The sequence below is a fragment of the Sprattus sprattus genome, assembly GCF_963457725.1.
Source record: "Sprattus sprattus genome assembly, chromosome: 8".
NCBI lineage: Eukaryota > Metazoa > Chordata > Actinopteri > Clupeiformes > Clupeidae > Sprattus > Sprattus sprattus.
The window spans coordinates 18,489,098-18,516,376 of record NC_137927.1 but is presented as its reverse complement, the minus strand read 5'-3'; the positions used below and the strand labels follow the sequence as shown (position 1 = coordinate 18,516,376).

General features: G+C 44.5%; 1 protein-coding gene across 1 annotated transcript; it reads right to left on the bottom strand.

Moving 5' to 3' along the window:
- On the bottom strand, window positions 1–26,554 carry cpne7 (copine VII; the record flags this gene model as incomplete). The annotated part of the gene is made up of 15 exons (XM_080844101.1): window positions 1–138; window positions 732–968; window positions 1,521–1,651; window positions 2,022–2,073; window positions 3,127–3,181; window positions 9,435–9,568; window positions 10,698–10,757; window positions 11,616–11,702; window positions 12,235–12,333; window positions 12,694–12,783; window positions 12,910–12,993; window positions 16,845–16,919; window positions 19,525–19,599; window positions 19,880–20,062; window positions 26,387–26,554. 15 exons carry the CDS (start codon window positions 26,552–26,554, stop codon window positions 1–3), a joined length of 1,668 nt encoding a protein of 555 aa, XP_080700227.1.
- Between the last annotated feature and the right edge of the window lie 725 nt (window positions 26,555–27,279).

Here is a 27,279-nt window from a genome sequence, read left to right as displayed (position 1 = left end):
CTATTCCGGGGTGGTGGCAATGGAGTTGGGGGCACTCCTGACCGGACACATAGGGGAGATGCCCTTGTTGCTGTAGTACTCCACCACCTGCTTGGGCACCTCCGCCAGGACACACTTGGCCAGGGCAGCGGGTGAGGCCTGTGGGGAGACACCAGCACGTGAGGGACGGAGTGTCAAGCGTACACACAGAAAGAGGCCCAGAGAGAGGATAAAAAAATTGGCAAAAATGAGACAGATGAGCTGCTATTACTGTACGTCTCTGAATGTTTAGGTCACAGCCAATAGGGTGGATGAGAGCACTTGTGGCCCAAGGGAATTACGTAGGGAAGGGAATTACACCAATTTACGGTTGTGAGGCATTTAAGAAGTTGTTATTTTTGGCATTTCACAAAAATTACGGCCGAGTCTTAGGAATAATTTGCAGAGAGCCTCTGGCCTGTTGGGCCATCTGCACCACGGGCGGGGCGGATGGGCCAATCTGTCCAGCCCCATCACTGGCTGCCGGCCCGATTCGTCATAGCACCACTTGAGTGTAATGCTCTTCCCTCCCGAGGAGCTCTGGAGGATTCCGTGGTAGAGCTAATGCACTGAAATCACTGCAACTGCTGCAGTTTCCACACCCACATCCTCCCATTTACCCAGCCTAGCCTGGTCAAACAGAACGAGAGAAAGATACACAGAGAGGAAATCAGAGGAGATTAATGGGGAGTAAGGCAAAGGGGCACACTGACCGTTTTGAAGTCTCTGAAGGGGACAAATTGCACAATGTCCCTGAGCACAGGCTCGCCCTTGGGAGAACGCAGGACCCCGTCATCCCCGTCCAGGATCTGCATGTCGGTGAAGTCGGCGTTGCCCACGCCCACAATGATAATGGACAGAGGCTGATAAGACCCGCGCACGATAGCCTCCCGTGTGTCGGCCATGTCTGTCACCACTCCGTCGGTCAGGATCAGCAAGATGTGATATCGCTGCAATGAGAGGCTACCATCAGTGCAGGCACTTTTAAACACAATGGGGGTTGAATGAGTTTTAATCAGCAGTGATAATATGCCTGTTTCAGTGGGCTCCCAGAAGACTCCGTATGTCAGTGTGTGGAACAACACAACAGAAAGGCTGGTAGGCTAAGAATAGAAATACAAACATGGATTGCTGGACCCCATGCCTCTGGAGGATAATGACACTGAGTGAATTTAGTCCTGAAATCACAGCATTGATCCTACATATCTCATTTACAGAAACCCGATCACTTCTGGGGAAGGGGCAATCATGAAGATTAAATATTTAATGAAGTCCATCGCAAGGATGAGGCGGCCGGAGAATGCCAAAGCCTGGAGGCGTGACACCTTCTTAGATTTAACCAAGGACAAACATTTGCCTTTGGATTAGCCTCAATCATCTTACTTCACATTTCTGGAGATGCATCATATTTCTATACTCCTCTCTGCATCCAATCAGTACTATGCTCTGCCTTGACTGCTGGAGCACTACATAGTGTATACTTGTCTGTGAAGGACACTCACTGAGGCGTCTTTGGTCTCATCCCCTGCCGCCAGTTTGGCTATTCTGGTGATGATGGGCGCCACGTTGGTTGGCCCGTAAAGCTGGATTTTGGGCAGGCAGTTCTGGTAGGCTTCCACCACACCTTGGATCTCTGTTCAGAGAGAGAACATACACATAGATTATTTCAGCTCTCTTCAGACTGCTGTTCCTCGGGCCACAGTGGGTGGGGGTCGGCAAGCAGTGCTGGAGTAGGCAATTTGGGGATCAAAGCATGTAAGAGATGAGGGAGAGAGAGAGAGAGAGGGAGAAAGAGGGAAAGGATAGAAGGAAGAGAAGAGGAAGAGAAATCCTTTGGGAATGAACTAAGATTCACAGAAATCCAAATATTTCTGTCTCAATGCTTTCTCTGCTGAGCAAAGTGTCATAGTGGGAATAGTTTCAGGATAGATTTATTGAAAATTCGACTGCTGAGGAAGCTTTTGCAGACCTACACTGGAGAACTGATTTATTATTTAGTTTACCTTCACATTCATCGTCCTCTGGGTTGAAATTGATTGCAAAGTCATGTGATACCTGTTGGTGCAGAAATAAATAGAACAAAAATTAAGAGAAAGTAAAGATGAAGTAGTTTTCAATTGGTTTATTTCCTGCTGTTAAAGATATTGGGATGGACAGATATGTTAGACAGCAAGACCACCTGTCACAAATTAATCAAAAATAAAAGCAACATAAATTAATGACAGTTTGGTTTAGTTAAAACCATCTCTTCATTTACATTTGATGGCTTCATACATAAACCGACACGGTAACAATCAATTTTCCCTTCTCATTTATTGCATGGCCTAATTGCAAAGCTCATACAGTGCTCCTTTGCAGAGAGACAGACATTTGAAATTCAGGTCGAGTGTCTGCGGCCTGAGACGAGCAATTTACTGTAGCTTTAATTTAATATGCGGAGTCAATTGAGATTTCAGGAGGGACTCTGAACAAATGAGCCTGGCTGCAGATGATGTTTCCATACGCTCCCCTGACCTGCCATCGACTGCATGGGGGCTCTGACGTGACTCACCCACAGCCTAGTCCATTGTTTTTCAGACTGTATTCCCCGGGGCGCTAGTTAATATGACTACCGGCTCTGTTTCAATCTTCTTAAACAAACACGCTTCCCAAGGAATGAAATCCTCTGACAACCCGGCTGTCAACACAAGAGAAGCCCTGTGTGCTGAGCTATAGTTTCACTTTCATTTCCCCGTCAGTCAGGGCTGTTCTTCCCCTGGACAAGCTGCCATTTGGGGAAGACATCATGGCGAGTGCAAAATAAACTCATTCAGGAGTTTAAAAATGTGAGGCTTTGACAGAACGCAAAATCCGTGTCACAGAAAATGGCATACTAATCGTATACCCACTGCCACTGTGTGGAGAGTCAGGGCTTGCAAAAACCCTTCAACAGATAAGAACCCATTTATAACTCCAAAGCCATTAATGATGGAGAAAGCCAAGTTCATAGACAGGAGGAATAAACAGACAAAGAAACAAACAGACAGACAAACAAACAAACAAACAAACAAATGTTTCAGACCAATCATTGATGAATGGAAATAATGAGGACTGGACGTAAAAGCCTACCTCATAATTGGGTGGAATCCTAGCACCAAATCCCAGGGCAGAAAATCTTTTGTCACTGTTGTGGAAAAAAAAAAACATGTTGTTTCAACCACTCTGAACACTTCATTACAGATATAGAAATATCCACCCATACACATCATCATGCTGTTGAAAAATAATAATAGCCAAACAAAAGGGGGGTTAGAAAACTGTCAAAAATGAAAACGAGAGAGAAATAAAAAGAAAGATATGGTGGGTGTGACTGAAAAAGAGACAGAACAAGAGAACAAGGCGGAGGTAGACATGGAGAGAGATAATAAATAAGTCACAGTAGGACTGCGGCGCCTGTTGGGAGGATCTCAGCGACACATATCTAATCAGCCAGCAGGCTGCAGCTCTGAGATCAGCTGGAAACAGAGGGAAAAGAGCCCTGACAAGGGTCAGCACCACGGGGGACGCCCAGCAAACCACAGAGATGCACACCATAACACCACAACTAAAGGAGCCCCTCACTGGCCATAGGAAATTACAGCCGCAAAACAGCAGGCTTTAGTTATTTCAAAAAGTGCTAGGAAAGTTCTGGGCTTTTGTTTTTATTTTAAGGCATGTGCTGGTATGTCCAGGTCCGCCAATTCATATAATGAGAAAATAGATTTGGGGCATCTGTGGATCTACACAGGATCAATGTTCTTTATCTCTTACATGTTTTTAAGGGCCTCACTACCACCACCACACAGCACACAGCACACAGCACACAGCACACAGCACACAGCACACAGCACACAGCACACAGCACACAGCACACAGCACACACAGCAGTGCTGATGTATTATCTCATTGTCATCACATCATGGTGTTTCCCTGCCATAGGAGAGAGTGCTATGTGAGATGTTTAGATTCTTATTTCTCTTGAGCCATGGGGAGTCAATAAATAAATCTCCAGTAGCCTGCAATCTTAGATGACATCTCTATAATGACGTTTCAGTTTCAGATGTTAACAAGAGCAATTACTATTTAATTGGTTTACTATGGAGAGGGGAGGCAGAGATGGATTATACAGAGCTGCCAAACCGCAGGACCACAGGATGCTTCAAATGAGCATTAGTCAGGGGAGGGGAGGGAGCAAGCATCCCCAGTGAAAAACTTTAAAGCCTCCAAACTTACATAACTGCCAACCCCGCTGGTGCAATGTGGACCTCTTGGTGCATTACGCCGAACAGACGGTAATGGGATTTATTTAAATTAATGGATCAGAAAAAAAGTCACAGCAGACATGAGACCCATCAACCCAGAACCCAAGTAAGGAAAAGAATCCAAGTCTGCTTTATTTTGCCTTACACAGGGTGAAATAAAATGGTAGCTGTAAATGAAAGAAATATAAAAAAAGAAACGTGTGTTGTGTTGTGAAAGGCTGCTTACTCATAATTGCAGAGAAAGTGGGTCATGAGAGCAGCTTATACTCAGTAAGAAAGCAGAGTGTGTGAACCGTGGTCCAAATGTGAGAGTATTATGTTGAATTAAAGACTTGAGACATCCCAGTACTATGGAGTCTGAATTAAACTCGCTCAAAATATTAGGAGGTATTCATCAAATGATCATGTTGAATGAAGTAAAACATTTTATTCACTTAGTGGAATGACATCTGTATGCGCAATCCAAGCAAACAAACATACACACACATACACAAAAAAATGAATATACACACTCCTCACATAACATACAAAATCATAACAAATCGAACCAGAACTCAACATGATGGCAAGTTTTTTCCACATTAAACAAATAAGAATGTTTTAGCACAATAAGGATGAAAGAAATAATTCACACAAATATCCTTCCCACCTTCCCACCACCTGTACTAAACAGGAAGCAAGAGGTAGTTTCTAGCTCTTATGGACTTGTCACGAAAAGCACGCTCTACTGTGTCTACACCAGTCTGACTTAAAACCAGCCTCTCAGTGCAGCTCTTTAAGGCCTCTTAGGAGCTGACCACATCCCCAGTGTCTGCTGGAGGGGAGGTAAAAAGGCCCTCTGCCCCAGCGGAGAGGATTTGTTGAGCTGCTGTATGTCTCTAATCCAGCTTTTAATGAAACCCCGCAGGACATGGATACGGAGGAGAGGCGCGCGCACACACGTATGTTTGCATGCAAGCACACACCTACACAATCACAAAATCACACAAACACACATGCACATTTCCAAAAGTGTGCACAAACACACACACACACACACAGAGGCACACAAACACACTGTGGTGGTCAGGGCCGAGGAGGTCAGCAGGGACGTGTGGAAGTGGACATGAGTGAGTGGGATAGGAAACGCATCCAGCTGCCTGAAACCCATTATCTCTGACAACTAATCATAACAGATGCACAAATAAACTGCATCAGGAGTCGGGGAGGGTGTGGAAAGTACTTCATTGTTTAAGGGTCATGTGATTTGCGGGAAGGTGAGTCATGTTAACGTATCTGAGTCTTTCATTCAGGGCGTCATCAATCTCTCAGCCTCTTGGAGGAATATTCCGGGTGTAAAACACCTCCAGCTAGCTCCAACACATCTCTAACTATGTGTGGGACTACCTGACCCTTTCCTTTCTCCCTTCTTTCACTCACACACACACACGCACACAATCAATCACACACACACACACACACACACACACACACACACACACACACACGCACACACACACACACACACACACACACAAACACACACACACACACACACACACACACACCACACACACACACACACACCCTATGGACATTTTGGTGGACCATAAAACTACTCTGGCTCCAGCGCTGAATAAAACATTAGTGGATTGAAGATATCAAAAAATAAATAATACATGTTAATCTGATATTATAATAACTTCAGCAGTAAAATAATTTAACATCGTCTGCATATTCAACCTGAATGACCTGCACAAGCATAGCAGTTCTACAGTCAGGTACCAAACGCTGGAAGAATGATTTCAATATTTCAGTGTGGGTGCTGATAGGGTCCAAACTGAATCATTTGGATGTAGTGTTCCTAGAAACACGTGAGAGCATCTGTGAAGCCCAGAGTGTGTGGTTAGTGTGTGAGCAGACATGTGCATTCATTCAAATGTGCTCTCAAAGAGCGCATTCAGAGAGAGGCAATTTTCTTCCTTAATGTGGCCACCCTAAATGAAACATGCTCTGAAACTGATAAAAACAGCAGCTTTAGAAACTGGAAGCACACTAACCATGATTTTCTTAAATCCAGGACTTGAGATTGCTCTCTGGACGAGTTTGGCACATGGCCTAGTTTTACACAGTTGGGGCTTATTTGATCCACTTGTTTTGGATGGTTTGCGGTATTTATTTATGCTTTCTGTAAAAAAGGAACTATTGCCTCTCTATCATTGTCATTTACTTTCTGCATTGCTGCTAGTTTGGAGTAGGTTGTATATATTTATGCTTCATCTGGTGCTCATGCATTATTTCTGTTCATTGTTACATCAAAGGCAGCATTCTACTTTGGCATTCATGCATGGGCTTCAATGTGTGACATTTATCAAGTCTATCTTTTAGCTTTCCTTAGAGCAGATATGAAAAGAGCAGTGCGTGCCACTCTTCCAGCTGCACTAGTGGCCTAGATGATCCCCTGGTGCTTTCTGCCCATGGAATTGAGACTGGGTGGACATGAGGAGCCCGTCTCCATGTCAGGCTGATATTGGTAAGGGTTCCTGAAGCACTGATTCTCTCTCTGAGTGGAGCAGTAGGTTCATCCTGGAGCCAAGAGAGGCTCTGACAGGTTTCCCTGGTTGTTGGGTGGACCTGCTTTTAGATGGACCTAATGTTAGACCATCCTCCAAAGTTTTTTTCTCATTCCTGAGTGCATTAGTACACTCTTTGTTTGACTGGCAGACCCTTCTTTTGTCCAACTGAATTTACTACATCCTCAATAACACTGTTTACAATTCATTGGTTTTAAATTGGTGCACACGTGTTGTTACTGCTCATTCTCCTACTCTGCCCACATCTACACAGCTATACTCATTTTGCTGGCAGATTTATTTTTAAAAATGCCCTATTTTCATAGTAACTGCATAGCATAGCACAGCACAGAACATCACAGCACAGCACAGCACAGCACAGCACAGCACAGCACAGCACAGCACAGCACAGCACAGCACACCACAGCACACCACAGCAAAGCAAAGCACAGCACAGCACAACACAGCAAAGCACAGCACAGCACAGCACAGCACATCACACCTCCACTGTTGGCAGCTTACGGCTCTGCACCTCTGTTCTCACTGGTAAAACAAACCCACTCCATCCTACTCCAGTCCCTACACCTGTTCCAGATATCACCTGGTTTAAATGCTCTCACACCTCCTCAAAGATAAAGAGAGAGATGATCCCCCACACAGTAGGTGTTCATCCCTGGAGGGCTTCTTGCCTACGTTCTGCCAATACATCAGAGAAACACCAAAACACTTATTGTCTGTATTTGCGATGCGCCAGAGGTGCAGAGGTAATGCAATAAAACCATCCGTTATGATTTCCCATCAAACTGGAAGCTCTTCCATTAAACATGGAAATCCATTTCTTAAGTGGATCCCCGTTTGGCATTCTGCCGTTAGTATAGAGGATCTCGTCTTTGGAACAAATCTAATTAGCTGTGTTTAGCTGGTAATTAATGAGTTTCTATAAGGCGTCTTCCTTGAAAACACCCACCACAGCGTGAACGTGCACATTAGCTCATGATAACATTAGCATTACAGAAGAGCTTCAATGTCGAGGAGCTGGGGGAGAAATCCAGAGTGACAGCAGTTAATTAAAAACTCTAATCACAAGCATTCATCAGCCAAACCAACACACAAGACAACTGGTTGGAGGAAGAGAACTGAAAGTTAAATTAAACAAATGTATACAATTACACAGAGGAAACACTGTCAACATACAACAGGATCATACAGGTAGACACCTACCAAAGTATATCTATTATCAGAGATTGGAGAGCATGCATGATTGGGATACTGGTTGATTCTCTATTCAGGTGACCCACTGCTCTCAACACCCCCCTCCCTCCCTCCCTCCCTCCCTCCCCATTGTTTGTATTGGCCTCCCTGTGGCTCTTGTTTGGCTGGCAGTGTGCTTCACTGGCACGCGTAATAAGCCCCTGCTCACTGGCACCCTGCGCTGGGCATCCTGTCAAGCATTGGCAGGATGTGTCACGTCTTTAGCAGGGAAAGGGGCTATCACAGAACCAGGAGGGAAGAAGGAACATGCTGGCACTTCCATTTGATCGTCCCACACTGCTGCTCTCTACGAGGAAGTGCGGGGCCTATTAGTGACCCAACACCAACAACAGGAGCACGGACAACAGGGGCTGGCAGAGGGAGAAGGAGGGAGGGACGCAGGAACAAACACCGTGTCAGATAAAAACACTGTTGCTGTTGTAATGAATTAAATTAATTAATCAGAGATTTCCCTGGTGGTTCCTCGTGGAGTGATATGTGTTTTGGCCTCTCGTTTGTTTTCTCCCAGTTACATGAATAAGTGAGACAGCGCCGTAGGTGTTGGCAAGGAGGCACAATAGTCCTGGGTGAGTCCATGTCTCAACTAAATCCAGACTGAAGTCTGTTCTCGTGCAAACCTTTTTGAGATAGTGATACAGATACTCCACATCTCCCAATCCCGCATAAGTAGTAATTGTCTCTGCTGGACTGATCCCTCATCTCCAGAACATCCTCTTTCCTTGGAGTGCCAAATGTTCCGTTCAGTTTTCCGAAGTTGAAATGTCTGACAGTAAACAGAGTCCTCTCATTCTCTGACCTTCATTTGGAGGCATTGGGATCCGGAATGGCTAATACTGATATACCTTCCCTCAGAGAATGCCCCCCTATAACAAAGGCCACACAGTAACAATGCCAAAAGTCATCGATTCATTTCTTTGACAGAAAATGCAATGGTCAGGCATTGCTCACATTAGATCAATATATGAATGTCAGATATATCCAGTCTTGTGTTGGAAAGCTTTATACTGAGGTGCTTTGATGCATCTCTCTCTCTCTCTCTTTCTCTCTCTCTCTCTCTCTCTCTCTCTCTAATGCCACAGATTTCTTAACCTGTAAACATCTGCTGTCCCTGCACTGAATACCATGTTGGAATTTCATCCTCATTCACTTCCATTCCATTCAGCTTCAGCCTGCCTGAGATCCAATGCAGTCAGACTCAGAGTGTCACCACAAAGGAGACGTGCACACATAGACTTTAATTTTCCACATGAGAGAAGCGCACGTCAGTGCTGATAGAGATCAGCAGCGTCTCCCCAGCTTCGACGCGTCTCACCTGTCATAGTCCTGGCAGATCTCGCCCACGGCGATCAGAGCCTTCAGGTACTCGTTTGGCTGGTAAGGGTTGATGTAGTGAAGGGAGCAGCTATTGCGTGGGTCACCATTAGATGCCGTGAAATCGACGGCAACCTAAACAACGACAAAAATAACAACAAAAACAACAGAGTGGTCTGAAGAGCAATGGTAAGAAGGCACAAAAAAACACAAACATGAGATCATGCAAAGATAACTGCTACCATAACAAAAAAAAGCCTTTTGTGATCGTCATTAACCAAACTGTTACTGCCATCACACATCATGTTGGAGAGAGAGCTATGGTCTAACCAAAATAATAATGACCAATTAGACGGGAGATGCAGGCATGAGGGAGACAGAGTGGGATATTCTCTGTCTGCAGCCCCTCCAACACCATCTGTATAAATCATTTAAAGAGTGGCATTATGGAAATTGCCACAGCTGAGGGCAACTGCATTTAGATTTCTTCATCAGGCAGATGTTGCTACCCTGAGCCACACAACTTGGCAAACAACATATGTGGAGTGAAATTCAGTGATGGAGTGATTGACAGTAAACAAGATTACACATTCATGAACACATCCAGTTGACACACAGGGCAGAGATAGTTGATGCGCCAAATCCTGCTTTTGATCAATTATGTTGGGCTGTGGACATCTACATGGGAGCGTGCCAATTTCCTCCTCCTCCCACTAAGATCAAGCTGACACTGCCTCCGGTCTGAGAGGCCTCCATGTGTGTGCCTATCTGTGTGACGCGTTTATGAGCAGGTAAGCAGTGTAGTATGTGTTTGGTGATAGCGGTGCATCGGGAGGGAGTTTTGAGATATGGCTTCAATTGGAGACCAGGCCTCGGGGAGCACCCAGCCTCTGTTCGCCTCAGCATTAAACTCATATCTGCGTGAGTAACCCAGTGGGCTTCCTGTCAGAAGACATCCCCCCCCACCCTCCCCGCTGAATGAAAAGTGTGCTGTTGTGACCTAATGTGTTACATTTAGGAAGCGTTTTCTGAAAACCAAACAGCTGCCACTGCCGCCTGTGCTGAGGATAAAAGAACGCTTGCAAAGTGAACACAGGAATAAATGAGCCATTCTGGGGATGGGAAAGACATTCAAGTTCTGGAAGACAGCTCAAATGAGCCACGACCAACTTGTAAAAAGCCTTAGTCTCCCTTACTGTAAAACTCCAAAGAGCCGTATACAGAGATGGCTGCATGATGTGAGAAGTGAAAGTTTTGGACTCACTGTAAAATGAATTTGGCATCCGCCCATGATGTAGTCGAGGAAGGTATAAACTCTGTGAAGCTGTGAGGGACAGAAAATAATTTAAATCAAATAGATGCACTCAATGTCACCCCCCACATTACTGTTCATGAGCTATTCTAAAACAATTTCACTCTTCCTGGGGGTTGTACGTTTTAATATGGTACACTAGGATCAAAGAACCCCCACATTCCAATGAACAAAGCAGCCATTTTAAAATTTAATGACCTTGAATTATACAGCCTGCTTAATGTTGTGAGAATTGATATCAGAGCTGTAAAACCATATGAGCTGTATGTAGCCAGCCCTGAGAATGCCACTCTGTGTATGAGCCGTTATGTAGCCAGCCCTGAGAATGCCAATCTGTGTATGAGCCGTTATGTAGTCAGCCCTGAGAATGCCACTCTGTGGCTTCCAATGATACACAAGCCCGCGAAATTCAGGCACAAACCCCTCACTGATCATTAGCTATTTCGGTAAAATATTGAACAGGGGCTTAGAAGGCCAGTTTTACTAATTGGCCCATGTGAAGAGGACAACACGGCTGCTGAAATGCCAGTCAGAGTAGAGAAAATATCTCAATTTGCATTTAAAAAGGATTTTCTCCCAAAAGTAAAGCTCATGATTGGTAGAGGAAGGCACCATCTTTTACAGCTGTTGTGATTCTAGATGATGATGTGTGTGTGTGTGTGTGTGTGTGTGTGTGTGTGTGTGTGTGTGTGTGTGTGTGTGTGTGTGTGTGTGTGTGTGTGTGTGTGTATGTGTGTGTGTGGGGGGGGATGCTGTAGCTGCAGCTTTCAGGTTATTTCATGGCAAGCTGATTGTTGATTAGAGTGTCCCTGTGTGCAATTTGTACAGCATTCTTCTTTTTTTCCCCCTCAGACAACACCTCCGCCTCACCTTCAAGTCACTGAGGATGACCACACCCGAGTTCTTGTAGTTCTTCTTCTTCAGCTTGTACTTGGGATTGATGCAGTCCCAAGTGACCTTCAAAACAGATGGTGGGTGTGTGGGGGGGGGGGGGGACAGGAGGAGGAGGAGGGAGGCCAGTGAGAGAGTGAACAGACAGACAGCTGAGGCTTCCATGCTGCCTTCCAGCTCCTCCTTACCACACACACACACACACACACACACACACACACACACACACACACACACACACACACACACACACACACACACACACACACACACACACACACACACACACACACACAAACACACAGACACAGACACACACACACACACACACACACACACACACACACACAGACACACACACAAACACACACACACACACACACAGACACACAGACACACACACACACACACACACACACACACACACACACACACACACACACACACACACACACACACACAAACACAAACACAACAGCAAACAGCAACCTCTGACATCTCTTTCATTTCAGCCCAGTCCCACACATACACACAGAACCACACAAGGGGTGATGCACGTCGGACACACACAGAATGCACGGTGTGTGTGCTTTCTGACCTTGTTTCCTCCACCGATTTTCTGCATCTCTTTGAAGGACGTGTAGAACTCCCCGATGAAGTCGTGCTTCCCCCTGGAGTCATAATCCCACACTAGGCACTGTTTAACACAGGAGAGAGAGAGAGAGAGAGAGAGAGAGAGAGAGAGAGAGAGAGAGAGAGAGAGAGAGAGAGAGAGACAGAGACAGAGAGAGTGAACCATTTGGGAAAATGGGCCAATTATCGATTCATTCATCGGGTCACTCATCAATCTCCCTTCCCTCCCTGCCCCCCCCCTCTTTAACTCCCTCACTCCCTCCCTCGTTCCTGGTGGTCGTTTCAGTCACCCGCTCAGTTTCTCCAGTCTCTGCACCCAATTCCTGATTGCGCCGGCTGGGGAGAGAGGGTGTCCTGCCGGGGCACTTCTCTGTGACTAAGAATGGCCAATCATCCCACCCTGTGTGGCGGGCCTCCCTCATACCTTCAGTTTCTTGTCCTCGTCACAGCTGCACAGGGAGATTAGGGACACTTTGAAGGGCTCCCACACAGGGTTAAGGTTGTTCTTGATCATCTGGGAGGGAGCAAGCACACAGAAGGAAAAATTATGTGAGGGCAGCTCACACGGTCCAGCATGGTAAAAGCCAGAGAGGAGGAGGAATGGTTTTGGAGTCAAGACCTGCCCATATGGCAACCTTACCTCGGTTCTATGAACAAGCTGTTCGGTTCCGTCATCGTTGATCCGGTAGATCTCCAAAAACGGATCTGACTTGCTAAAAAGGTCCTGCAATATGGTTGCAAAGATTAGCCACCAGCCAGCTCTGTGTAATAATAATAATGTCTGAGATATCAGACCCAACAGAAAATAGTCCTTATCCTAGCAGTGGAACATGAGGGAAATTGTGTTGAGCAAGGCTATCGCATGTGATCTTCAGTGAAGGGAGATAAATAAATTCTGTGCTAATTTGACACGGTTAGTTCCCGGGCGTGGCTCGGCTTTCCCCTCATAGCTGTGACAAATCAAATCAGGAAACTGGTGCGAAACAATCATTTGACACAGGGCTTCAAGTCAGGGCTCAGGGAGCTGTAACTACAGTCTACATGGGTCAATTGATTCTACAGAATATGTGTGTGTATGTGTGTAGACGTGAGTGTTTGTGTGGGGGCAATGTGTGTGTGTACTGTGTCTGTGAGCTTGCCTGTGTGTGTGAGAGAGAGGGAGAAAAACAGAAAGAGAGGAGAAAGGGAGGGAGAGACAAATGAAGAGAGAGTGAGAGCTAGAGAGAGAGAGAGAAAAAAGCACAGCAGAGGGGCACAGAATGAGCCATTTAATGCTCCCATTTCTCGCCGCATTAGCCTGATACATCTCCACGGGGACAGGGGAAAAAAGAGGAGCCCCCCTATTTCGTTGTCAAGGTAACAACTTCCCAGTGGCTTGAGTGCAGACTGATTTAGTCAAGTGATTTGTCCATATTTAAGCCTCGACCAAGATCCAGAGCCCTCATGCATCATCAGCATCCCAATTCAGACCCTCAAATGGTTAATACTAGCAGTTGGCTATGCAAGGTCCAGCCTAAGCCTCGACAGAATCAGGGGCACCCGTTTGGCGACTTCACGCTAAATGGCGATGAGCCCCCGTGAATTTTAATGCCAGAGCAGGAGTGGAGGTTACGGCTTCATTTGCAACGAGAGCTGGGCACACAGAGCCACGTGGGGCCGCAGGGCGGACTGTGGTTAATGCCACATCAGATGAGGCATATCAGCTTCCTCCTGCCATTTACAGTGTCACTGCTGGGGGTTCTGACCCCTTAACTGATGTCATTGGGACTGAATGGGAGTGCTGTCTGCGATGAAATGGGGACAGAGCTGTGTTTTTAGCACACATGTTTGATGTGCGGGTTTCGATAATGCACTGTCAATTTTAGTCATATCACTCGCCATAATGAGATCATCAAAGTCATTTAACACAGACAGATCCTTTCCAAAGATTGTGGTGCAGTGATTAATCTTCCTAGCTGTTTCATCAAAGCTATCTTTTCTCTCTTGCTCTCCCTCTCCTTCTCTCTGTAATGTCTTAATCACTCACTTTTTGCTTCTCTCACGCTCCCCCTTCCATTCCATAATTTGGACAAAAATGGTTTCGTTTTGTTTGTCCCATGTTTGTGAGCGTCATTTGAAAGCAGATGCTCTTTTCCCCTTGACGCTCTGGGCATTTCAAGAACAGAGAGTGAAAACAAGGGGCCTTGAAATGGAGCTCAGTACTCCAGAGAAAATGTCATTGATAAAGTCTTGCTCCTCCTCTCGTTGACATAAGCATTGACGTCAACGGAAAGGTTTTTGGAAAACAACAGAAAAGGATGTCTGTTGAGAGAGTGGACCTTATCCATACAGTTTGCCACAAAGCTCTTGATTAAGTGGCCATTAGTCAAAAGCCTTCATCAGATGAATGTGATTTGGGGGGGGGGGGGGGGGGGGGGGGTGTAATAGACTAGCGGCAGATAAAGATGTTCAAATAGTAAAAACAGAACGACTCTGAGGGCAAAGACTGGATGTGTGAGGGAGAGTCCATTTGTTTTGTCATTTAGAATGTGAATTTCCAATCTCTCCCTATCCAATCTGTTTTTTTTATATATATTCCATCATTTGGGCTGAGATTGGTTTGGCATGGGAGACTGCTCAAATGTGTTGTGGCACAATTCTGCATTTGTCACCTGAGTTGAAGCATTCGCAATCTCGCCCATCATGAAAGCAATGGAGGCTCACATTATGATGCAGTCATCCATGCACGCATGAAAGAGGCCACTTGTGCAACATAAAACATGCCGGCAATAAGGTGTCTGAAAGAGTGAACGAGAATAGAGAGAAAGAGAACGGAGAGCAGAAGAAGGAGAGTGGTGGAAGGAAAAAGAGGGGTATAATGAAACAGATAAAGACAGAGAGTGAAAGGAAGAAATACAAGCAAAAGTGGCTGAGATGAAGACAAAAAATATTGTCTCAGGCTTGTGGATGATGAAATCCTTGCCTGAAGTAATGTGTGGGAGATCAGGGTGTTTGTGTTTGAGCTCCCAAAATTTGCAACACTCCGCTCACAAACATTTCAATCTCAGTCAAGCCACAGAGCTATTTCCATTTGTCTTTCCAGCACTCAGTGTAAGAGTGTACAGGATTGATTTTTCTATCTGCTATGAGCTTGTAAGGTCTTAGGGTTGACTTGAGCTGTCCAGAGTGTCCCTTGGATACTGACTCTTTTTCTTCAGAGTGGCGCTTAAAACCCTAACTCTAAACCATACATTCGGGAATGTCAGGGAGAACAGGACAAAAATGATCACAGAGTGAAAGTCATAGCCCCAGGCAGAAACGACAGAGACACTGCCATAAAAGGTCGATGGAGAAGACTGTAGAATGACTGGTACAGAAACAGTATATTGGAGAGGGAGATGGCAAGACAAGAGACGTGGAGTGACAACAAACTGAGGAGAAAGAGAGATGTAGACAGAGAAGGATAGAAAGGGAGAAAGAGAGAGAGATGGAGAGACACAGACAAGAGGAGAAGAGTGAAGAGAGAGTGTGTGGGTGGTGAAGTGCAGAGGCATTTGTGTAGAACAGGCGGGCGCTGGGGGATGATCAGACACCTGCGGAACTTCAGGGCCAGCGGTGCATTGTGGGAGGCATTGTGTGGGAGGTTCTGTTTGCACACAGAGTGAAGTGCCAGCCAGCTACCACACATGTCCATCTGTTAAAGCAACAGTAAGGGGTTTTGTTCTAACACTGGCGGGTAAACTACATGAAGTGCGTGCAAAACCTTGCAAACACCACCAACAGCCCAGGTGACATAGTTGGCTATGTCGTGCTATGAAAGCTTGTGTTTTGGCCCTGAACACAGAAATGGAAGCTTTAGTGCAAGTTCTCCCAGGAACACTCTAATGCTACGTCATTCATTCATTTATTACTCCTGATCACTCACCAGCCTACACCTGTCTTTTAAACGACTCGACTCACAGTCCTGTTCTGCTGCTTTCAGGTGCCGACTCTTCAGTGACACACATTGAAACTAGGATACGGCCAGCCAGCTGATCTCACACACTACCTTCTATGATAATAGTGAGCTTGTGAGGTAAACATTCAGCTGGAAAGGGAAGAATAGCAGAGGCGGGAGCCATGAGAACTGCATGAACTTATATCCAAATCCAAAGAAATGGTAGAGATAGAAAAGCTCTCTTTGCGGATGATGCTCACAGTATACTGGACTGCATCTGGAAATATATTGTAGGGACAAGAGAGATAAAAAAAAACATTACTCAATTCCAGTTTGGCTTCAGTCATCAAGTGCTGCCAACACAATCACATTTCTAGTACTGGGCAGAGTCCCCAGTCTAACTCTGCTCCACCGCTCCACTGACTCAGTGTTAAGCAAATGTCCATTTATCAGACGCTGCTTGGCACCAAGCTCCTGGGATGGAACTCAGATGCTTCTGCACTAAATTGTCAAGTAATGAATTATCAATGACCTGAAAAAAAAAGGGAAATCAATTCCATCCTCAACCCTGACTCAGTGGCATGTGGGTGGTGGAACTGCAATCCGCAGGTGCTTATCTACAAGTAACCTTGCTGATTGTGCAATGGTCTTCCTCTTACCTTATCATCCAGCTTCTTGGCGCAGAACGAGAGCTCCAGGTAGCCATTGTTTCCAGAAATCTCCTCAGCATGAACCTGGATGTGAAAGCATAGCTGAGTGACAGGTTTCTAGAGTCCATCAATGTTTTCATTTGATTCATCTTTCTCATCATGAACGTACCACAGCGGAATCCTTTTTTTTCGGTATATGAAAATCATATGCACTGAAAATGAGTTCTTAATGTGGGATAAAAGCCTTTCTTAGCCTCAGTCTAAATAATCATTCCCGGAGACGTTTCTCATTTGCGGTATGTCTTTGGGCTCATTTGAAGTTGCAGAACAGCAATATTACTTCTGAAAAAAAGGCAAAGTGAACTGTTTTTTAAGTACCTGAAAGCTTTGCTATGCTAATGCAGTTGTTTGAATGATCAGAAAATCAATTCACCCTTCTTTTTTAAAACAAAATACCTCAGACAAAAGTAAAACGTAGAACAGAGAAATGAGACATCTAGATACCTTGCATTGATAACCCATATGTCTTTGGGGGAAGGTGACCAAAGGTTAAACATAACAACCATAAAAGAGGTACAACCAGGAGAGTGAGGAAAGACAAGAGAAGGAATATAAAAAAAATGATGGGAAAAAAAAGGATACAAATCTAAATCGGGAATCAGGGGGAAACAAAGGTATCATCTGAGAGACAGACAATGATGAGAAGAAAAAAGACAAAGACAGGCTGCGACAGAGAAATGTGTCCTATTAGTGAAAGAGACAATTTAGTCAAGTTCTGCAGAGGGTGTTGGAAACCGCGGTACAGATAGTGTAGCCTATTCGTTCAGCCATATCACTGAGAGAATATAAGGCTATTAAAAGTTGAACTGAGGACATGAAGCTGCAGAGGCACATACAGATGAGAAAAGCTCTGAGACATTATGTGGCCAGTTAATGGAGCAACCAGAGGGGGGGATTTAAAAATCTCTGGTCCGTATGGCTAAGGAGAAGTAGGGCTTTATATAATAATCACTGCCGTGCTAACAGCACAAACACAGTCTGCCTCTCGACATTATTTGGTCATTCATCAAAACTACCTCCACGAAGCAGAACCCATCGGGCACCTAGAGTGGTGGAAAAAGTGAATCTCATTCACAATTATTCCAACATACCATATTAAAATGCACAGTACAGCAAGAAACATTGATGATGTGCTGAATTATATATGATGCATATCTGCTGAGTAACCATGAAAAAATAATTTAAGAAATCACACAAAATGAGTCCAACTGGAAGATTGCCAACAGTGGTCTAAAATCGTACTGATGCTTTGGCATGAGCGCAAACTAACACCTAGCAATAAAAATGGACCCGCCGCAAAATAACAGCGATGATACTTCTTGCAACACCTGCTGTTCATGAGATTCGTCAGCATCTTACACGCTTATCTTTAGCCTGAAAGACACAAGCAATGTCACGGGGGGCTCATCCGCCCTGTGGATGCATGGATGAGACACAGACTCCTTGCACTCTCACGTCTGAGTGCCATCGGGCTGTTTCCAAACGTTTGCAACAGTTTAACATCCATTGTCAGCACGTGAGAATGTGTCTTCAGCTATGAGTGTACTCAAATGTAATGACAGGACAACCATTACGCTCATTACGCGGCCGATAAGCTGCATGGCACATTGAGGCGCAAGTTCAGCCACTGTGATGAATCACCTCAGCCCCTTTAATCGCAGGCTCATTTTCAGACCGTGAAGAAAAGGCACACAGGAGAACAAAATCCACAACTCAGGTTCATGCTAATCCCCTGAATTTATTAACATGACTGCACAGGCCGACAGTGCAGTTCCAGTTGGATTGAATGCCTTACAGCTAGCCTTGCCATAAACCTCTCTTACTGCACGAGCTCATCCAAAACCAGCCACCTCGACAAGAGGGGCCGATAACAAATCTGCGTTTACACCTCTGCAGCTGCGTGTTCACTGAGAATATCTGCATCTCTCAGGCGACATATTGCCACGTGTTTAATCAAGAGCAGAAAAGGCCAGATATCTGCTCTCAGCTCTACAGTGGGGACACAGGATGGGGTGGGAGATGAAGGGAGAGAAGATATGAGATGGAAAATGATGGAAGGATACAGGCATAGCCAGAGAGGAAGGGGAGAGCACAATTTACAATTGAAGAGATAAGGAGTCCCCTAGCTATTGCTAACCCACTGTGCGCCTAGGGAAACCCATGTTGATTTAGTGTCACCTTTTCCATTCTGACATCTTCCCCAGATATCAATCCCCTTTTGTTGGAAAGCTTACTGTGTATATATATATATATATATATATATATATATATATGGTGATTTGTTCTCTTTTTTCATTATATTACCATATAATATATATTTTTAACAACCTCTCTGGAAAGGCTAAATGATATGCTATGCTATTTTTACATTGAATCATTAGTGCCTTGTTATCCTTTATTTGTATTTAGTCATTTGGTTAACAGTTTAGTCTGAGATGTTGCCAGCTAAGCATGGCTGTTCACTTGATTGTTATAAGGTTTTCATGTGTACCTGTCCTGCCCCCCCCCCCACACACACACCCCTCCTGCAAGACGCATGGTGTCCTCCGTCTCTCTCCATCTTTCCTGTCACTGAATAGAGACTATGCTACTCACTGCATCCATCAAGGTCAATGAAAACCAAACCTACTGTGATGGTAGATTTGCCGGCATACTTCCCATACTTCAACAACAAAGGCTTCACCATCTTCTTCTGAGCCACGATCTGTAGGTCAAAGCACACATCTTCCTTCAATCAAAAATGTGTTTAAATGTCTTTCATTTGTGTTTAAATGTCTTTCTTTTCTTACTGTGCAAACATGTGCATTTGTGGGGATTTTTATACCACATGATACTACATGATTCTAATACAATGGCTTTTGGCTGTTAATTTTGTTTGGATGAATTACAAAACTCATTTGTTTACTTTGAATGATTGATCCAAACTTTTTGAGACCTTTTCAGTTTGGTGTAGAACCACACTGGAATTACTTTCTCAGGCTCACCTGGCCTAGAGTGCATTCCACTCCCCCGAGGAAGTCGTCATCACGGGTGCCGATGCTGTGGGTTCCGTGGATGTCGTACACCTCGAAGCGCAGCTTCTGCACCTCCTCAAAGTAGTAGTCCAGTGACAAAACCTTGGCGAAGACCGGGTGTAGGTTGCTCTTGATTACCTCTGAGCGGTCAAACTGAAACAGACATCAGATTCCATAAATACAGTTCTTAATTATTCCCTGATCAAGATATCTCAATTAAATACCTTTTCAATCTATTCAATGAAGGTAACAAAGGAAAAAAACACTGTACTTATTCCGTGTACCTCTGTGAATCAGGTCACTCAGTTGCCAGGAAGAAAAAAATGAATCCATTCACACTCAAAATCCACATTCACAGACTGTTTGCCTGCCTCTGTTTGTCAACCACATTTGTTGAATGACGCCTTAATCTTGTGAGAATTCCTCTTTCGGAGGAGGGGGAGTGTTGGGGAGGGAGGGTTGGGACAGCAGGAGGGATAAAGGACTTCTGAGAGTCTGATTCTGGAGAGCTTAGCATGCAGGGATGAGACAATCATGGCCTCCATAAACCTGTTTGCAGTCATGCTTCACTCATTGACCTGCCTTTGTGTATTTTTGCCAACCAGACAGCCTGCCTAGTATGGAGAGAGAAGAAAGAGACAGAGACAGAAGGAGAGAGAGCGACAGAGAGAGAGAGAGAGAGAGCGACAGAGAGAGAGAGAGAGAGAGAGAAAGTGACAGAGAGAGAGAGAGAGAGAGAGAGAGCGACAGAGAGAGAGAGAGAGAGAGAAAGTGACAGAGAGAGAGAGAGAGAGAGAGAGAGAGATAGAGAGAGAGAGAGAGAGCGAGAGGCCAGAGGGCTGCTGGCACAACAAGGCCAGGGATAATCAGAATCTCTGCGGACTGTCACCAAGTGTCTCTAAATTCCACGTTTCCATAGCATGGAGAAAAAAAATTGCTGTTGAATTTAATGCAAAAAACAGACTACAAACTGAACTTCAATACAATTATTCATTCCTGATTGCAAAATTGGAATCAGAAAATTCTAGTGACCAAGAACAATGGTGGGTGCAGCGAATGCATAATGCACATTACACACACATTAAAACTTCTCGATCCCTCTCTTCTTAAACTAGCATTAAAACAATCATTCTGAATAGCTCCAAAGGCTCAGAAACAAATGCTCTTTTCATTAAAAAACTCAAGTTTCCTTGTCAACTACACAAAATTTGTTTTGAAAAATGATTAGGAGAGAAAGTTCTGCCATTGAGAAAGCATTTGGGCTCTCAAATGTGTTTTTAACAGGTAATTTGCCATCCTCTCTATAGTGTGTCTACTATATAACACTCAGTGGGCTGACTGGTCAATCCATCTCACTAACAGCATGACTGCTACCACATCAAATCCCCACCGCTTCTGTTTAACAGGCATCAAGAGAAACGAGTCTCCTCCATCATGCCTGTCAGTGGTCTCAGAAGTCACTGGGGGTTATGCCACGAGCACCATACACGGCTCCCTTAAATCATGCATGCTCTACTCTTTTGTATGATATTTTTTCACAGTCCATGATTAAACCTGCACTAGTCTAATACTGTGTGAGGATGCAAAAGTGGTAGTGGGTTGTGTGTGTGTGTGTGTGTGTGTGTGTGTGTGTGTGTGTGTGTGTGTGTGTGTGTGTGTGGGGTGGGGGGGGGATGCACAATTTGTAACTGAACTAATCTGAATGGAACAAGAGAAGGTTGGAGACAGCCGGAGCAGCTTCTGTTTGGTGCACACTTCTTTAATGCAGCCTTGAGGGTGCTTTGCCCTGCTATCAAACAGGACATGTTTGCACTGGATACGTATACTGCAGTGGAAGTAGGCGGTGATTTAAAAAAAAAAAAAACTACTTTAAATCTGCATTTTAATTAGAGAACTGGCATCTGAGACCAAATTCTTCCGCCCACATCTGTTATGTTTTCTGACAATTGTTATTCTTAAACACATCTGCTTGAACACCTCTACATTTTATAAGAGGACAGTTTTTGTCAATGGTCACCAGTGGGAACCATAAGCCATATTACAGCCAGTGTTTTATTTTAATCCAGCATATGTAGAGAAAATAGCAGAAGGTCCACAGATGGATGGAAACTAAGACTCCGAAGAAGGGAAATAGTGTAAAAGGTGTGTTGACATCAGAAAAGCATGAATGCTCTCTCTCTCTCTCTCTCTCTCTCTCTCTCTCTCTCTCTCTCTCTCTCTCTCTCTCTCTGCCAATTACCAAAAGCATTGTAACTCCACAGACAAGTCTGTGTGATGTCCACACTGGCATGAGCAAGCTTGGCGCCCGCAGGCAGTGACTCCAGCAGGGATGGTAGGGTGTTTGTACATCCATGTGCTGCTGTCTGATGTGCGCTGGAACCTCAGGGCACCGTGTGAACAGGCACACATTCACCGTCCCACTGGTGACTTCAAATGTGGGCATCTCGTCTTTGTGTGCTTTCTGGATAAGTCATTAAAGGAGGGCGCATAGCCGAGAGGAATCTAATTTGGCCGCTTTTATCAGGGACTGGGCGCGCTCCGAAGGGGGAAAGTCTGGTGGAGGTTTACAGAGCTGAGTGGTGTCAGCTGAGAGAGTTTAATGAGGAAGAGAGACTGTCACCAGAATCACATCAGAAGACCAAAGCTACAGCCAATGGATCAATCGCTCTGTTTTAAAACTTCATTCAGTCACTTAAATCACAACAACAGTCCCCCAGTACAACAGTGCAACAGAGCAGAGTACTGGAGAGCTTGTGTTGTTGTCATGATGGCATCAGTGCGCCATCCCTATGGAACCACAAAGACACACAACACAAATGATTGTGTCCAAACAAATATTCAGATTCACATACAGAAACGCACATACAATAGATTTACACACACACACACACACACACACACACACACACACACACACACACACACACACACACACACACACACACACATGCTGTTCTTTCTTATTTGTTACCTTGGGACATCAGACATTTAAAACATCCATCTGCTTTGGCACAGAGATAAATGGACCCTTTCGTAGTGTTTACACATTAGTGATGTTCCATATCCTCACGCAGCCATTCAAAACTACAAGCTTCGGGCGGTTGCATTTACACTGACTGAGTAAGCCCGCTCTGCGTATCTCCATCTGAATAAATGGAACCAGCCTGCAACACATTCCGTTTCTCTCACTCCATAACCTCTTTTCCTCTCCAAAACATTAACAGATGATTCAACCCCATTCTGTAAGGATTCTTATTCCCTCTGTCTGACCCACATCCTGGTTCATCAGACAGTCAACAAGCCAGAGATATGAATGTTTCTCTGCTACAATAACAACCTTCAAATACCATTCAAATTAAGTTCAAAACTTTGATTGAAGTCCCTTCCCCTCTGCTGGAAATCTGCCAGGGCCCCAAGCATAACTCCTTCATAGACTTAAAAATGTATCTCCGATTTTCTCTTGTCAGTGTTACATATGAACAGGGAGAGCCTTCTTTCCCCTCGTTAACGCAGCATCTACAGTCATTTCATTAAAATCCCCAATGAAGGCCTGTTGATAGCAGGATTCTGATCACAAACCTACGATAGCACTGTGTGCAGTAATAGAGCTATAGAATACGAAACCCTTGTGTCAGTAATCCCTTGAGAGCCCTTGCACTAGGCTCTGAGAGTGCCAATGCTGAAGGGAGTGTAGTGAGTGGAAATGCTGTAGAACGAGCGAGCTCTGTCTGCCAGAGAAAGATGATCTTGGCACTCTCAGGCTGTCCGATTTTGAGCCCTCCAAACCACAGGGCAGCACTTCCTTTAACGATAATCACACACCCGCCATTACACTTACACTAACCTCCGCTCGAACGTTAACGCCGTCAAAATGCACCTGTTACAGCAGCACAGCAGTTTCAACCGCATGCTTTTGTACATCATTATCTACACATCGTCCTTTCAAATTACCAGTGATTTTTCACTACTTTTAGTAGTTAACTGCAGTGCTTATTCCATAGAAGGGGCATGCTACTTATCTCATCAGTGGGCAATGTTACATGCAAAACAGTGGATGTGACAGGAGGTTGTTCTTCCAAGAGAGGACGCACACCTGACTCCAGTAAATTAGTCAGCTGAGTATAGGCTTCACATGATTAATTGGTTGTAATCAAGTACGTTACTGCTCATTGGAGAGGAAATCCCACAGCCACAGGCACACCAGCCTTATGTGCCCCGCACTGCCTGACATTCAGTTCTGCCATAATATATCACATCAGTTAGCCACTAAGCTCACACACTCAAAAACCTGGTGGCAGGGTGACCCTACAGGTTGAGCTTTTAATCCCCCAGGATTCTTCGTTCAGAAATATGTTCTAGAAGACATATGAATAAAAACTCTATCTATATAGACAGGTAAGCATTGTACATAAGTAAGTAAAGATTTGGCAATGTAGGAGGTTCTTTAAATGGGCCAGGGGGTTCCACTGTTTGTGGAAATCTGATCAGGTTGTTTGGCTGAAGAGTGTCGCTTCACCAAATTGCTACATTGTCAAAGACTGTCATTTTTCTGAGTGCAAACATACTGTCAGCATACAATTAGCATGCGTGATTACCATGCTAATACGAACTAATTTAGGAACATAAAGCACCATCTATTTTGTTTGCATACATGTTCACTTCCACCATCTTATCATGCAGTGCGACTCGTTATCGTCAAGTGAATAAAGAGAGAAGACATTACTCATCCCACACTGCACAATGAGGCTCTCCCATTCAAAATTCTCCCTCACAGACCTTTCTCATTTAGATTCATTAAAACCAGTTCTGGTTTAAAAAAATTGGCCAGAGCTAATCCCCAGGCTACAGTCTTCAGAAGGCATTGCTTTTTTAAACATAGCTTTTCGGGAGCCTACTAATTGCTGTGGCTCATTATCTATCCCTCCAAACCATGCAGATTTACATACATGCTGTACCTGAAACATAGCCCAATTAACTGCATATTGAGACACATACTGCAATTCATCTTGTTTGAGTTCTGGATAGACTGGTGAGGAACAAAGTAAGTGTATGGGGCCAGATATTCCTAGTGGGAGCAGAGTAAGAAGGAGAGCCTATTGTATTCCCAAGGCGAAATAATTGCATGTTATAATGCGAATGCGCATGTATAAAAATGCACAGCAACAAATTATGGAATGTGTTTGCTGTGCTGACTTAGAGCTACAGGATTGTATAGTACTAGTAGAATAGATATGGTGTTACAAATAGGAGACGTATAGGTACAACCAATCTGTTTGTTATTTATGTTACTCAAGTAAGACTATTGTTTAGCCACTTCTTGTTAGGAACTGTTTAATATTCATTCCACTGACAGCATCACATAGACAAATGATGGTTTGTTGAGTGATGGGGACAGGGGTGGGGGGTGGCAGGGTTATGTTGCTCAGTTACATACGGCCATGATGTAGGCACTTTGAGATTCGTCTGAATGAAAAGTGCGCTAAAAATGAAATGAATTATTATTATTATTATGATGTATTTTCAGCAAGACATCAGGGAGATTAAATTATCTTTTGCCCAAGATATCAGTTTGGAAAGCATAAAGGATGACAATTGCCTAGCTCTCATGATTTCACAATATCCTTATTTGAAATGCCAATGCTTTAAATGTCAATGGAAAAGTATATCTGCATAAATATGAAGGATACCCAAGTAAGGCCTCAGGGTATTCTGAAGAGTCCTTTGATTTGCAAATGACTACATTTAGAGATGTGGGTAAAATTAGCTTTTTCAGTGCTTTTGAGCGAGGGGAAAGAATAGGCATTCAGAGAGAGAGGATGGAGTGGCCAGAGAGAAAGAAAGACAGTGAGGGAAAGAGGGAGAAAAACACAGTAATTGATACTGGGCTCAAACTCAAGACAGGCGAGGTGCATCAAACCAGAGAATTAACAGGCATTGTAAACCTTGCAGACACGAGACAAACTGTGGAACTACTTTGCTGACTGAGTCAGGTGCATCACATTTCGGAAGTATGATTTTGTGGAGATAGTTGGTGATTCCTTCAAGCCCAGGTAGCTGCCACTTCTCTGTGGTTTCACCATGTTCCCTCTGCTGTGGAACATGGTGCAGCTGTTGAGATAATGGGGCAAGGATTTAGATTTCATCCTTTTAGTCTGTCGTGCCACACAGACAGCTCGCTCTCTAAATCTCAGCACTGTCTATTATCCATGGCTCAGAGTGCAGGCATCTCTCGAGACCGTAGTGTGACTGCTCTGACGTGGCACAACTAAATATGGGCAACTCATTTACAGCATTTCAGACTGCCACCTAAGTGACAATGGCAAACTGGCACCCATTTAAGGGGAATGAGACGGTCACCACTCACCCACTCATGCACATCATGTTAATATCCATGTTACGCACTAATCACACAGTTCTGCAAACATAGTAACCTAATTTCTACTGTCACAAGCACAACGATCGATATAATGCACTCACCTCTGTCCACTGCCCCTGGTTCTGCACCATTAGGATGACACAGGGGTCGGACTTGTTCAGGGTGTCCCGGTCCAGCAGAGCTTTGCAGGAGACCCGCAGTTCCACTTTGGACACGGGGACGCCACTGAGCGCAGCGGCAGGGGAGGTGGCATCCGGTGAGTCACTCATCCTGGATCAGCAAGAGTGGAGGAGCAGTCCAGCGAGTGATGGGAGGCTCGATGTTGTGTAACGGAGAGCTCAGGGGCTACGGGGATCTAAAGGGGGTCAGTTCAGTGATAGAGGCTGAGGAAACTTCACTGACTTACATGCAGAGAGGTCCACCAAGTCCACAAAAATCAATTGCTTAATGGAAGCAAAGGAGGATGCAGTTAATTTGAATCTTCCAAAGATGGATTAGTCTTCATTGAAGTCATTCACCAGGATGGCAAACAGGTGTCATGTCTGTTGTGGCTTAATATAAAAGCCAGTCAATCATTTCAAGTAAAGAGTGGGCTTGAGTTCAGCACATACAAAGCAATGAAGACACAAGAATCTCAGGATTAGCAGAGACCTTCTGCAGGTTCCAGGAACTCAGATATCCGTTATTGGCGTAACAAAAGGAAAAGGTTTCATGTAATGACAGGTATTCTCCTTAGATTGAATCCACAGATGAGTCCTACACATTCATTCAAGTACAAAAATAAAAATGTTTTTAGGATGGTCATGAAAAACATGTAAAAATAGTAATGGAGTAACTTACATTAAATTCTTGTTTTCAACAGGAAACATGGAACCATTCATATATTTCGTTTCATTTGGTTTATTTCTGACATTTACGATCGCACGTTAAATTAGTGTAATTGACATCCGTAGGCTATGGGATCTATGCGTTATTCGGGAATATTCAGTGTAAG